The sequence below is a fragment of the Equus asinus genome, chromosome 4 (genome assembly GCF_041296235.1).
Source record: "Equus asinus isolate D_3611 breed Donkey chromosome 4, EquAss-T2T_v2, whole genome shotgun sequence".
NCBI lineage: Eukaryota > Metazoa > Chordata > Mammalia > Perissodactyla > Equidae > Equus > Equus asinus.
This window is the reverse complement of record NC_091793.1, coordinates 60,927,662-60,941,755: the sequence shown is the minus strand read 5'-3', so window position 1 is coordinate 60,941,755 and position 14,094 is coordinate 60,927,662. Positions and strand designations below refer to the sequence as shown.

At 39.9% G+C, this 14,094-nt stretch overlaps 1 protein-coding gene and 1 long non-coding RNA gene across 16 annotated transcripts in view; one reads left to right on the top strand and one right to left on the bottom strand.

The window, feature by feature from the left end:
• SAP130 (Sin3A associated protein 130) overlaps window positions 1–14,094 on the bottom strand; it is a 69,744-nt gene that overhangs the window by 9,377 nt on the left and 46,273 nt on the right. For 10 of the 14 annotated variants that reach the window (XM_044769238.2, XM_070507348.1, XM_070507353.1 and 7 more), the window contains 3 exons: window positions 3,693–4,048; window positions 1,694–1,942; window positions 1,392–1,517 (listed from right to left, as the gene is read on the bottom strand). In XM_044769238.2, the coding sequence (XP_044625173.1) occupies window positions 1,392–1,517; window positions 1,694–1,942; window positions 3,693–4,048 (731 nt within the window). The remainder of the gene's footprint in view (window positions 1–1,391; window positions 1,518–1,693; window positions 1,943–3,692; window positions 4,049–14,094) is intronic. The other 4 variants (XM_070507350.1, XM_070507351.1, XM_044769236.2 and 1 more) reach the window with 1 other exon arrangement.
• The window catches only part of LOC123285356 (uncharacterized), a 106,313-nt gene that overhangs the window by 70,595 nt on the left and 21,624 nt on the right, over window positions 1–14,094 (top strand). The window lies entirely within an intron of this gene.

The window sequence follows — 14,094 nt, the reverse complement described above, 5'->3', positions numbered from 1 at the left end:
GTCTACGTAAGTCATTGTATCTGAAGTGAGCTGCTTATAGACAGAATGTAGTTGGACCTTTTTTCCATCCACTCTGCCAATTGGTGTTTTAATTGGTACACAGAGACTATTTACATTTAAGGTAATTACCGATATCAAAGGCTAAAGCTGCCATGTTATTATTTGTTTCTTGTGCTTCTTGTTGCTGTTTCTCTTTTCTTTCCTTTCTGTGAATTACCTGACCAATTTTTGGTATTCCATCTTCATTTATTTATATGAATATGATCTTAAAGCTTAGGCAAAGCAGTTGAATAAAGTTTAACAGTCAAGAGACCTGGAGCAAAGGAGGTGATTGGTATGTACATATCCAAATAGAAGATCGAGGAATCCTCAGTATTTTCAGCTGTCAAATTACCTTCCTTGAGATAGTTTTTGAAGAGTGAGTCCCAATAAGCAATAAGAATCTTTTAGTATGGCTTAAAATGTTACCAGGCAAATTTTTAAATCTTACTACCATGATGTGGAATTCTTGTGGTATGAAAAGATGTTTAGTGGCCTGTATCCTGTTCTTACTGAAGGCCAACACTCTCTGCCCTTTGGAAATCTCACCCTCTTTCCAAACCTCAGGGCACCCTCATGAGGAAGAGTAACTGGAAGTGCAGCCCCCTCCATACTTCCATTGAGAGACTCACCTGTCAGGACCTTCACCCCTGCTCACAGACAGGAGTCAGTACCACCTAATCTTGACTCAGCTTGAGGTTTCTAAGAAACTCTCGGAGAAGTTTCCAAGTAGAATTTATATGGAGAAATGGGAAATGTGACCACGTCTCAGAAAACTTACACTTCTCTGTGCAATGATTATATTTGAGATTACTGACACAAAGTGTACCAGTAGAAATATTTGCAGATATTTGCAAAGTATGATCAGCCATTTTTATTTTATGTAAGCTTATTAAAATGTTATTCTCAAGTTCAACAACAAAAACATTTATTGAGGGCTTGCCCTGGACCATTCCAAGAGCTTCACACACTCCTTTTCCAAAGGTCTTTTGGAAAATAAACTTCCTGGGGCTTACGATGCATGTGCATCTGAACATCCTAGGGACTACTGTAGACTGTCAAGTAACAACCTAGCACAGCACCTCCACAACTACTGTGGGGGCTAAGGAGGTCATCCTGTGACCACCTGGGGAGCTGCTAACAGATGAACTTTACTAAAACCAATGTTATCACTTATTCATCAGATTGGGTTTCCAATAAAGTACACATAGCTTTCTGAGGCAAAGAATAATTATGCTTTTTTTGAAACTGGAAAATTGTGATTCTGTCTTTCCATTCTACTATGATTGCAATATAGTCACGTGAAAGACCAATTTCATGCATTTATACTGGATGTTTCTGGGGAAACTAACCTTTGACCCGGACATCACTGTACCGCTGAAAGTGGTGGTAAGCAGCTTTCCAGGGGTTCCGGTAGTGACGCAGCAAAGTAATGGGAGGTCTTGGACGCACTGGGACATACCTCACACCTTCTTCATCTATTCCGAAGGGAAGAAAAAGACATTAAATAGCTGATTACATATTTTCAAGAATCCTACGGTACAATTCAAATAGTGAGCTGCAAGTGAAATGTGACTACGTATCAGCCTCGGGGGCGGATTCCTGTCTTGGGTGGAAAAGCTTCACATGACACAGTCAGCCCACGTGAGATTACCGATATACTCCTTGGGAGGAGACTTGCGCTTCTCAGCCTTCACCAAAAGACTCTTAGCAGTGGACTTCTCATCGTCAGTGCTGTTCGTCTCCATCATATCCCCTTCTTCTGTTGAAATCACGTGCTGTTGCTTTCGAGGCTTTTTCCGTGGGGAGGCACCAGGTGGCAGGTCACTTGTAGGCATGGACAGGTTGTTAGCCAGCAATGCAAGAGATGGAGACACAGTGTTGGTAGCCAGTGGAGGAACTGCTGTCATAGAGAAAGAGTGCACACTTGTATGAGAAACCAAACATAATGGAAAGCTTCACTTGATTTACACCAGGGAGAACAATTAAGAAGACAGAAAAGAGAGCTAACATGTACTGAGTCTTCTTACGTGCTGAGCACTGTGTTAAGCACCCTAACGGCCGCAGAGGCTGCCAACTGCTTCCTAATACCCTGCAACTTCACCTTCCTTAGTACGAGGACCCTCACTTTTAGATGGGCACATTGCCACTCAGCTGAAAGACTTTATTTACTAGCCTCCTTTCCCTTACCAGTTTGGCATGGCCATATGAAATGAAAACAGAACTGTTTTGAAGCTCTTTTAAGAAGTTTCCTTAAGAAGGAAGGTGTGACCTTCTACTCTTTGTCTTTTCTGTGACCCTGGAACTCAGATGTGATAGCAGTTATCTTGAATCAAGAGCGTGGGAGTCAAATCCTAGGGGAGGTAGGAGCCTGGATCCTTGATGATTTTCTGGAGCTCACATACCATCCCTGGACCATCTTTGCTATTCTTTGGGCACACCTGGCATGCTCCTATTCTGAGAGCTTTTACACTTTGCTTTCTTGGCCTGGCACGCTCTTTTTGCAGATACTCTCATGGCCAGCACTTCATCTCTTTAACATCTCTCCTCAAAGATCACTTCCTCAGTGAGACTTTCCCTTTAAAACTCTGTTTAACATCACAGCTCCAGCCCTAACTTTCCCTTCTACTTGGTCCCTGCTTTACTGAACTGATTGTCGCCCTTGCTAGAGTGTAAACTACAAGAGGATGGAGACGTGCTTGTTCTGTACAAGACTACACCAGGAGTGCCTGGTGTGGAGTCCTACAGTTTGAGGGAGGATTACTGCCAGCTTCCTAGCAAAGAGAGGTAGGAAGAAATACCGAAGACAAGAGTGCAGATGAACAGCAAAACTGAGAACATTTCATTTCCCCTCCAGGGTCATCTGTGGTATCTTTCAATGCAAGTGCTGAGGCTACATATGGGTACCAGAGAAGGTATTTCATGGCATAACAAGTGACAATAAGTAAGCAAGCAAACAAATAAACAGCAGGTTTAAAATGTGCAGACAGAGCACCACCACATCTCTTTCTGAACAGACGGCATGGGAAATGGAGGCCTCCATGCTACAAGGGGAAGAGGAGAGCATGGGTAACTGGAGCAAAAAATGACCTGCTTTCCACTTTGGCTTTGTCAGTATTTTATAAATTTCATATACTGAAGGTTACTTTGTAGTCAGGAAAAACAAGTTTCCACAATAAATTGTTAAAAAGAAAAATAAACAAAAAGAAAACCTCAAAAGTGACCTGCCTTTCACAAACTAGAAGTTTAGAGGTGAAAAGAGGAAGAAAAAGGGATAGTGAATAGTTTTAAGATTCTACTTGTCACATATAAGTTTATCAAAGGAGTATTTTCAACAACATAAATCTTATTTTATTGCATACTGAAGCAACAAAAATTGGCAAGGAACAAATGGTAAATCATCAGTAATTATCATAATCCATGATTTTCATAAGAAATAAAATTAATCATAACAAACTCGCAAAATGGTTTTAGTTTTCAAAAGAAGCTTAATGCTTTCTTCCACTTACTAAAAACTAATGTTATGCAAATTTAAAATGGGCAACAAGGAACCAGGCTTCCTGGCTGAGGCTCACACAACAGTGTGGACTCTGAGCGTCAGGGAGAGGGGAAGCAGCAACTGCCAATGAAGAGAGCTCTGCGCGTGAGCTTACCAGACACTGGCCTCATGATGTCCATGGGCTCCACTTCCTCTTTAACTTTTATCTCAGGTACAGGAGGGCACAAAACAGAGGAGAGGCTGCCACCCCCAGCTGCTGACGGTGGAGGGGCGGCTGCAATGGTTGTGATGGGCGGAGGGATGGGAACTGCTCCAGGAATGGCTGAAAGGGCGGCCGCGGGTTGGGAGGGGGGACTAGCTGCTGCAATCATGGCTGGAATGGTCGGTGGAGGCTGCTGCGCGGTGGGAGGGACCGCAATGGTGGGCTGGTCATTCTGACTGGACACGGTCTCCATGGACACGGTGACTGGAGTGGCCATCGATACGTGCATTTCTGACTTAGGTTTGGCACTAGAACACAAACGCAAAGACGGTGTGGCAAACAAGAGCAAACAGCCTTAACCTGCACATCTCAGAGCATGGGTGTTGGTCCAATTCTTTTTGTACAACACCCAGCACAACTAAAATTCTATTCCTTGATTCTAAAAGTTGAACTTTCAGGAGCTTTTAAAGGGAATTCAAGTTGGAATAATATCCCCTCTTTGCTCCACTCCCACCAGGTTTTTATAAGCAGTAATAAAATTAACTTAAAAAACAAAACATTTTAAAGAAATTATTCAAATTCATGTCAATGAAAAGACAACCAATTTTCATTACATTAAGCATATTTTTTCTCCAAGAATTCCTTAATGCATGTTGTTTTAGGAGAATTCTGAAAATTACTGTTGTACTCATTCTTCATATGTAGTTTCTTATAAACTTATTTCTTATAAAAGAGGAAACACACACACGGTAAAGATCCAAAACAACGTGAACTTAAAATAATTTCTTTCCACTATCACACACAGCCCTCTCCCAGAGGCACCACTCTTATAACTTTCCAGTATATTTTACCAGAGACACTCCAGGCATCTAAAGTAGCTACAAATACAGTGTTCAAAAATGCATATCCTATTTTTTCAGTGTTATAAAAAGGATTCACTCATTTCACTACAAATTCTCTTTTACATTATTATTATTATTTTTGAGAAAGATTAGCCCTGAGCTAACTGCTGCCAATCCTCTTCTTTTTGCTGAGGAAGACTGGCCCTGAGCTAACATCTGTGCCCATCTTCCTCTACTTTATATGAGGGATGCCTACACAGCATGGCTTGCCAAGTGGTGCCAAGTCCGCACCCAGGATCCGAACCGGTGAACACTGGGCCGCCAAAGCGGCACATGTGAACTTAACTGCTGCGCCACCGGGCCAGCCCCTCTTTAACATAATTTTTATAAGTAAAATATTTCATTTAATAGCTGTAAAGGTTTACCTACTTATATTACTACTGCTGAAAATTCAGGATATCAAAAGCAACACAAAACAATAACCCTCAAATTCAAGGCCAAAAACAATTCGACCTTCATAGGCAAAAAATTCAACATTGACCTAAACTCACTCCATATACAAAAATAAACTCAAAACATGACTCATAAATCTAAATGTAATATGTAAAACGATAAAACTTTTATGGGAAAATACAAAAGAAAACCCAGGATCAGGTGAAGTGTCCTCAGACACGATACCAAAAGTACAATCCATAGCAGAAAGGAATGATGATGTTTGCTAAAGACTATTTAAAGAGGTTGAAAAGACAAGGTGCAGACGGAAAAAAACTATTGGTGAAACATTTATCTGACAGGATGAACCTGAGATGTCATGCTAAGTGAAATAAGCCAAAAGGACAAATACTGTATGCTTCCCCTTATACGAGGCCCCCAGAGTAGTCACACACATTGAAGAAGAACGGCCATTCCCAGGGCTGGAGGGAGGGAACGTGGGGAGCTGTTGAGCAACGGGGATACAACCATAGTTTTGCAAGACGATAAAGATCTGGAGATCGGTTGCACAACAGTGTGAATATACCTAACACCACTGAAAGTACACTTAAGAGTGGTGAAGATGGTGTAAAAACAAAACAAAACAAAAACCCCACCTATCTGATAAAGGAATTATATTCAGAATATATAAAGGACTGTCAACTCAACACTAAGAAAGCATACAATCCCATTAGAAAATGGGCACAAGACGTGAATAGTAAACAGACACTTCACCAAAGAGAATACTCAGATGGCAAATAAGCACATGAAGAGATTTCAACACCATCAGCCACTAGAGACATGCAAATTTAAGCCTCAATCATATACCACCACACAGCTGTCAGAATGGTAAAAAGAAAAATCTAAAAATCTTACAAAGTACGGGAAGGATGTGGAGCGGCTAGATCTACAAGAAACTAGCACTAACAAATGAATTTCACACGGTTGTAGGATAAAAGGATCTCCCAGGTTGCCTGTGGGAATGTAAAATGGTATGGCTACTCTGGAAAACAGGTTGGCAGTTTCCTCTCAAATTAAAAATATATGTACCATACAACTCAGCAACTGCACTCTTGAGATTTCTACCCTACAGAAATGAACATGTATGTCTACCAAGAAAGATGTACATGAATGTTCATAGCAGCTTTATTGCTAAAAGCCCAAACTAGAAACGAGCCCAGTGCACTTCAATAAAGCAAACAGGATAAAGAAATTCTGGTACATCCATATGATGCAACATTACTCACCCACAAAGGAACAAACTACTGATACACGCTACAACTCAGATGGATCTCAAAAGTACTACGTTGAGTGAAAATAAGCCAGTATAATTAGGCTATTGTATGCCAAATATATATATATAAAAAATAATTATGAGATTCCATTTACACATAACTCTCAAAATGACAAAATTATAGTGATGGAGAGCAGCTAAGCAGCAAGGCGTTACGGGCGGGGGAAGGGAGAAACTGTAAATGAAGGAATGTCTTTGCGGTAATGAAAGAGTTCCATATTCCGATTATGATAATGATTATACAACTCTATGCATGTGATAAAACTTCAAAGTCGTATACACCAAAGGAAAAAAAACGTGCATATAGAAACTGGTGACATACTAATAAGGTCTGCTGTTAAGTCAATAGTATTGTACCCACGCCAATTTTTTCATTTTGAAAATGTACTAGGGTTATGTAAGATGCAAGCATTGGGGGAAGCTGGGTAAAGCGTACATGGGAACTTTCTGTATTATTTTTGCAACGTCTGTTGACTCTTAAATTATTTTAAAATACATACTTAAAAAATAAGGGAGCGGGGCTGGCCTAGTGGCATTAGTGGTTGAGTTCACATGCTCCACTTTGGCAGCCCAGGGTTCATGGGTTTGGATCCTGGGCACGGACCTATACACCACTTGTCAAGCCATGCTGTGGTGGTGTCCCACATACAAAATAGAGGAAGATTGGCAGAGATGTTAGCTCAGGGCCAATCCTCCTCAAGCAAAAACAGGAAGATTGGCAACAGATGTCAGCTCAGGGCCAATCTTCCTCTCTCTCTCTCTCTCACACACACACACCAATCTTCCTCTCTCTCTCACACACACACACACACACAAAATTAGGGTGGGATAGAGATAAGGATTATTCTGGAATTAAAGAGAATTAGAAGACAAAATAGGGCCAGCCCCGGTGGCCTAGTGGTTGAATTCAGTGTGCTCTGCTTTGGCGGTCTGGGTTTAGTTCCCAGGCATGAATCTAGACAACTCATGTCAGTAGCCAAGGTGTGACCATGGCTCACATACAAAAAGAGGAAGATTAGCAACAGCTGTTAGCTCAGGGCCAATTTTCCTCAGCAAAAAAAAAAAAAAAAAAAAAAGACAAAATAACCAGAGATATCAGCCAAAATGTGGGAGTAAGGATTTCTGAAAATTCTCTTCTGTAAAAGCAACAAAAAACTGGCACAAAAAATTATCAGAAACAACTTTTTCATAACTCTAGAAATTAACCAAAGGCTTTCAACAATCTGGCCAAATTATTCAAGAAAATTGGCTGAATCTCAGTAAGAACAATAAACTTGGTGGTGTTTTAACTTGCCCTGTTTCCATTTCTCCATCTCCAACTCCACGGTGGGCTTGCAAACCAACAGTCCACTCTCACAGCAAAACCAGCAGCCTGGCAGCTACTACCAGAGGGGGGTTGGAGCCCCTACAAACCCACTTTTCCAGAGAATTATCATTATATGACCTATCTGGTTGCTCCAATTTGAAAGACTGTTTATTTGACCTGACTTGGAGCTTGTCCAGCACAAACACTTTTGTCCCAAGGGGTGTTTGGTTGGAAAAAAAATTAGAGGCAATTGATCAGCTGACTGAGAAGATGACAACAATTGGGCAAATAATAAGCTACCCAAAAAGCTTTAACGGAAAAGCTGGAGAATGAACGACAGAGGCTTTGAAAAGCTCCAACGTATTTCCGCCAAGCTAGGAAGCAGCACATACATGCAGGGCTGTGCGCACACCCAGGGGAGAACTGAGGAGAACTAAGCTCTCCGTCTCGCTGCCTGTGGGCTCGCTGCAAGCTGGAGAGAAGGGGAGGGCAGAGCTGCAAACTGCCTGCCCGAGCACTGACAGGTACCCACCCCAGGACACAGCTGGAGCCCTCTGGCAAACAGAGGGACACTCACTGGTTCCAGGCACTCAAGGAAAGTTGTTCTACCATTAGCTGACTACAAGGTTAACTGAGCAGAGAATTCAGTGGCCATACTAGACAAAAATATAGATATTAAAGAATTAGTTCAGAAAAGTCACTAAACAAACAACCACAACCACAACAAGCAGCAGCAGCAACAAGAAATGCCAGGCAGAACTGGAAATCTCATTTTCAGAGTTCATTATATTGTTTAAAATGTCTAGTTTTCAACAAGAAATCTTGAGGTGTGTAAAGAAACAAAAAAGTACTGTTCAAAAACAGGAATAAAGGCAATCAGTAAAACTGTCACTAAGGAAGCACAGATGTTAGGCTTACTAAAGAATTTAAATTACCTATTTTAAATATGTTCAAAGAACTAAAGGAGATCATGGCTAAAGATCAGCATGAAAATGATGTCTCATGAAATTGAGAATATTACTAGAGACAGAAATTATAAAAAAGACTAAATAGAAATTATGGAGTTGAAATGTATAAAAGCTGAAGGAAAAAAATCACTACAGGGACTCAAAAGCACATTTCAGCAGGCATGAGAAGGAATCAACACACTTGAAGACAGGTCAACTGAGATCATCCAGTCTGAAAAACTGAGAAAAAAAAAAAAACAAAAGGAAAAATAAACAGAGCCTCAGAGATCTTTGGGATAGCAAGAAGTGTACCAACATATGTATAATGGGAATCCCAGAAGGAAGAGAGAAAGGAGAAGAAAGAATATCTGAAGAAATAATGGCCAAAAACTGCCCAAAATTAATGAAAAACATTAATCTATATATCCAAAGGTTCAATGACATCCAAGTAGGATAAACTGAAACCTACACCTAGAAAGATCGTAACTGTCAAAATGCACAAGAATTTAAAAGTGAAATTCTGTAATTTAACTGCATCAAAAAAGGTAATATATGGAAAAATATTAAAACAGTTAAATCTAGTTGAATAATATTTTCTCTATTTTCCTCTACATTTACAGATTTTCACATTAAGAACTTAAAAAGAGAATGCTGTAAGTTGAAGATAGCACCTAGAAAAAGAAAGATATTTCTAATTTAAAATTCTCCCAGCTATTATATCATTTCAGAGCATGGGGAAGACTTCCATTTATGGGAAGATGGCACAGACATACTTTTTCCTATTCCTCCTGTTAGTATAGCTAAAAATCATGAGTATTATGTATAAAACAACAAAAAAAAAAACAGTTGAAAGGCAAAGAGAAGACATATTGGCTAGGGACCTCAGGACCCAAAGACTGACACAGCAATTAGTTCTTTGGGTTTCCTTCTTCCCTTGTGTATCCCAGACTGGGTGCTGGAGAGCTGGCAGGCCAGAAATGTCAAAGGACATAGATTAAAAAAGTCCCAAGAAAGTCTGCTCTCTCTAGCCAAAGAACCAAGAAAGGAGCAGCTTAGCAAGATAGAAAACCTTTAGACAATAACCGCTCTACCCCAGTGAAACATCAGAGCAACAACTCTGGTCCCATCCCCATGCCCTCCCAAAGGCTGTGGGGAATCTAGACTTAAACACTCACAAGGCTGTAATGAGGCACCTTAATCCTCTCTCCCCCATCTCACTACTGACGTTGTGTCAAAAGAGGCCAAGTAGGCAACCTGGACTTCAACCCCCACCTGGCAGTAACAAGGCAACACTTTCTCTTCCTTGCCTGGGGTAGCTTGAGTGGAGACAACAAAGCTATAAATAAATTCCTGTGTCTCATAATATCTAAAACGTCCAGGTCCAAATAGAAAACCATTCATGTAATCAAGAGCCAGGAAAATCAAGTTGAGTCAGAGATGAATGATGTAGGAATTATCTGAGAAGGACTTTAATGCAGCTATCATAAGAATGCTTCAACAAGCAATTACAAATACACTTGAAACAAATGAACAAACAGAAAAATCTCAGTGAAGAAATCAAAAGTTATAAAAAGAACCAAACGGAAATTATAGAACTGAAAAAAGCAGTAACTGAACAAATAAACTCACTGGATGTTCTCAGCCATAGTGATGAGAACAGAATCAGTGGACTTGAGGACAGATCAGCATGATTTACCTAATCTCAACAGAGAGAGAACAGACTGAAGGGTGAGGGTAGAACAGACATTTTCCCATATGCGAAGTGTCAAAAATAGACATCTTATGTACTCTTTCTCTGCTACAGAAGAGGTGCTCTAACAAATCAAGAGAGTGAACCAAGAAACAAGTAGTATACAGACTCCAAGTGATGAGTTGAAGGGAATTCAAAGCCTGGAGAAAAGAAGCACCAAGGATAATAGCTGGGCAAGTCCAGAGAGCAATCAACGCAGACTGGACCAGGTGGAAGCAAGGCTTCACGGGGATGTCACCAGGAAGAAACGAACTGGCAGGTCTCATAGGTCTGTCTGTATTCAGAGTTTTTTAGAGGCTTTGTAGAGAGTTTGAGGATGAATTAGTGATTAGCAGAGAAAACCTAAGCAAACCTTAGCAGTTGCCGTGTAATATTATGTGATTTCTTTTCTTTTTTTTTTTAAGATTTTATTTTTTTCCTTTTTCTCCCCAAAGCCCCCCAGTACATAGATGTATATTCTTACTTGAGGGTCCTTCTAGTTGTGGCATGTGGGACATCACCTCAGCAGGGCTTGATGAGCGGTGCCATGTCCGTGCCCGGGATCCAAACCAGCAAAACCCTGGGCCACCGCAGCAGAGCGGGCAAACTTAACCACTCAGCCACGGGGCTGGACCCACTATGCGATTCCTTTTAAAATTCAATTTTTAAATTTATTTTGACCAGTTTTAAGATTTATTTTCTAAATCTACTGTTTTCTATTTTATAATATTTTAGTTTTCCTTAACTTTTTTGTTTTGAATTAGCAATGTCACATTTCAAAAGATGTACTGACAAGTCTCCCTTCCTCCCTTAACCCACCCACTACCTCCACACAATACCACTCTATTTCAGTATTTCATTGAATCTAAGTTGCTAACACCATCCAGTACACCAGTATTTTGTGTATCACTTAAAAATACATCAATGATAGAATATTACAAGCCATCGATTTTAAATCAGATATTGATTTCAGAGATGTTGATATGTTATGTTTGATCTTACTCATATGATAGTATGTTCTGTACGGTTTTTGTTTTGTTTCTTTTTAAAATTCTGTCCACATTTTTCATTTCTATCCTCTAAGTCTACACTGTTTTCTGCTTTGTCTTCATTACATGATGGTTTGTTCTAGATCTTTACTGAGTTCTGTCAACTCATGTCATCTCTTTATGTTTTGTCATTTACTCTTGGGAGTCTTTGCATTTCATCCTTGTGTGTTTTCCTTCATGGAAGTGGTGGTTATTTCATCAAGTAATTTATATTCATAGTAAAAAATTTTGTTATAAACTTCATCTGTCCCCATAAACGTTTTTCTGGTGAGTGTTCTTAGTGAACAAATGAGTATATTTTGTTGCTCTTTTCTTACTTTTTAAATTTTAGTTATCCTCATATCCTTCTTTTATTACTCATCAGTGAGTGAACTGGGCTATTCCTAAAAACAGCTATTTACTTGAGATTCCTTTCACTCGGGCGTGGGAGTGTAGGTAGCCTGCTCTTTAGACTAGTTATTCTCACAACCAAATGCCCTCTTCTTTCAGGTGCCACAGAAACAGACTGCCTACTGCCAATAAGACCAGTCTGGGTGCCTGTGTGGGCCCTACCTCCACAACTTCTTTGAACCACACTAAGTCCAGGAAAGAGTCTACAAATAGTTCCTGCACATGTTGCTGCTCACAAAGGATACGCCTGTGTACTTCACAGTGTGTTCACCTTCAGGAGCTAATCTTCCTAGCACTTTAAAAGTAACTCCATATGTTACTTCGATTAAAAAAGAAAAACATTTTAAACAATGAAAAATAATGGATTACATTTGTAAAAGTTAATATCTAGAGTCAGCAAGAATATGGAGAAAATGCGAACACATATTTCGTGAGGATGTAAACAGGTATAGTGATCAGAAATGAGAATTTAAACTGCACATTTACTCTGACCTGGCAATACATCCCAGAGAACGGTTTGCAAAGAGGCTCACTGATGAAAAGAGATTCACTGCAGTATTGATTATTACAGTGATAAATGGCAATAACTTAAGTGTTCATTGATTGAGGGCTAATTATGGCACCAATATATCTGGGAACACCATATATTATAGGAATATGTGGTTTTTCACTTTCCTGACCTCTAAAGACAGTGTGTCCTAAGGTGCGGTTCTTGTACCACTTCTATTCTCTATTCATACTGTCAGTGGGATCTCTTCCACTCTCATGGCGTTAAAGAACATATGTCAGCTTGTAATTTCCAAATCTTCATCACCAGATGGATTTCTACCTTCAATTCTAGAACTGTGTATACTTCAGAATTTTACATCCAACTATGCATTTGACATCTTGGGTGCGTCTAACCACTTGGAAATCTCAAAAGTAAAATGTTTAAAACAAAACAATGATTTTCTTCCCCTGCTCTTCCCAAAGGGTTCCTCATTTTAGAAGCGATAATTCTTGATCTGTAGTTGCTCAGGCAAAACCCTGCAGCTATCATTGACTCCTCCCTTTCTCTCACTCCAACAGAAAATTCTGTCAGCTATACCTTCAGTACATGTCCAGAATCCGAACTCTTCTTAAGACTTTTACTACCTTCTTGCTGGTCCAAGCCCCTAAGATAGTCTAAGGTTCTATCATCTCTCACTTGGTCTCCTTGCTTCCACTCTTTCCTTCTTACAGTATATTCTCAGCATAGTAGCCAGAGGAACCCTTTGAAAAATAAGCCAAATCATAACTCCTACACCTTAGCCCTCTGATCGCTCTCTGTCTCAACCAGAATAAAATCCAAAGGATTTCGAATGGCCCACAAAACTCAACATCATCTGGTCCTCAATTATATCTTTGAACCATCCTGTACAACTCTCCCCCTTGTTCTAGGCTGGTCTCTCTTGCCATTCCTTGTGTATTCCTAATACACAGCCAGTCCTCACTTTGCACAATGCTGGTCTGTGTGAATCTCACATATATATGTGTAACTGTATTATACCAGTCTGATATCAACACTGCTCAAATTTTGGTTACCACAGTATATTTACTTGACTAACTGCGTAAAGTGCAAACTTTGCCAACTCTTCCATCCACAAATTACTCTGTAACTAACAGATGTGTATCATGGTTTGTGATCTATCACATCACTTCTCTTGAAGTATGTTGGTGATCAGGCACTGCACATCTGTTATTCAGTTCATGCAGGCAACAAAGCATATGGTTGTGGTGTCTCACTTCCCAGTGATAACCCTAGGTGAAATTTTGCAAAAGTGGACAATCAAAAGAGAGAACTGGCCAATAAAGATGAAAATGCAGGAAAAAAATGTGATGAGAAAATTGGACGTGATTAGAAGATTTGAAAATGGCAACAACAACAAGAAGACAGGATGAAACCTACGCTTGTACAAAGTTATGGTATGGACAACACTTAAAAGTCCAATGAATTATAGAAAAAGACTGTACAGTCACTTCATATCATTTTTTAATTTAAATTGTAGTAGGAACAGAAAGCTGCTATAGTGAAATGTATTATTCACTTCTACTCTGGATTGAAGACTGTAAAAAAAAAATCCCAAGCATTCAGGCCAAACTGTTGAAGTTGGATGCCATGCTGAAAGAAAATGGCAACTACAAGGAGAATGAAACAAAAAAACCTTCTGTCAATGAAAGCTGGTTTCACTGTTTCGACAGTCAGCATGAATTTGATTAACGTTCAGCTATCTGGTGAAGCTGCTGCACAGACAGTGATGCTGCTGTGAAACGTGCACCCAGACTCCAAGGGTTAGTCAGGGCAGAC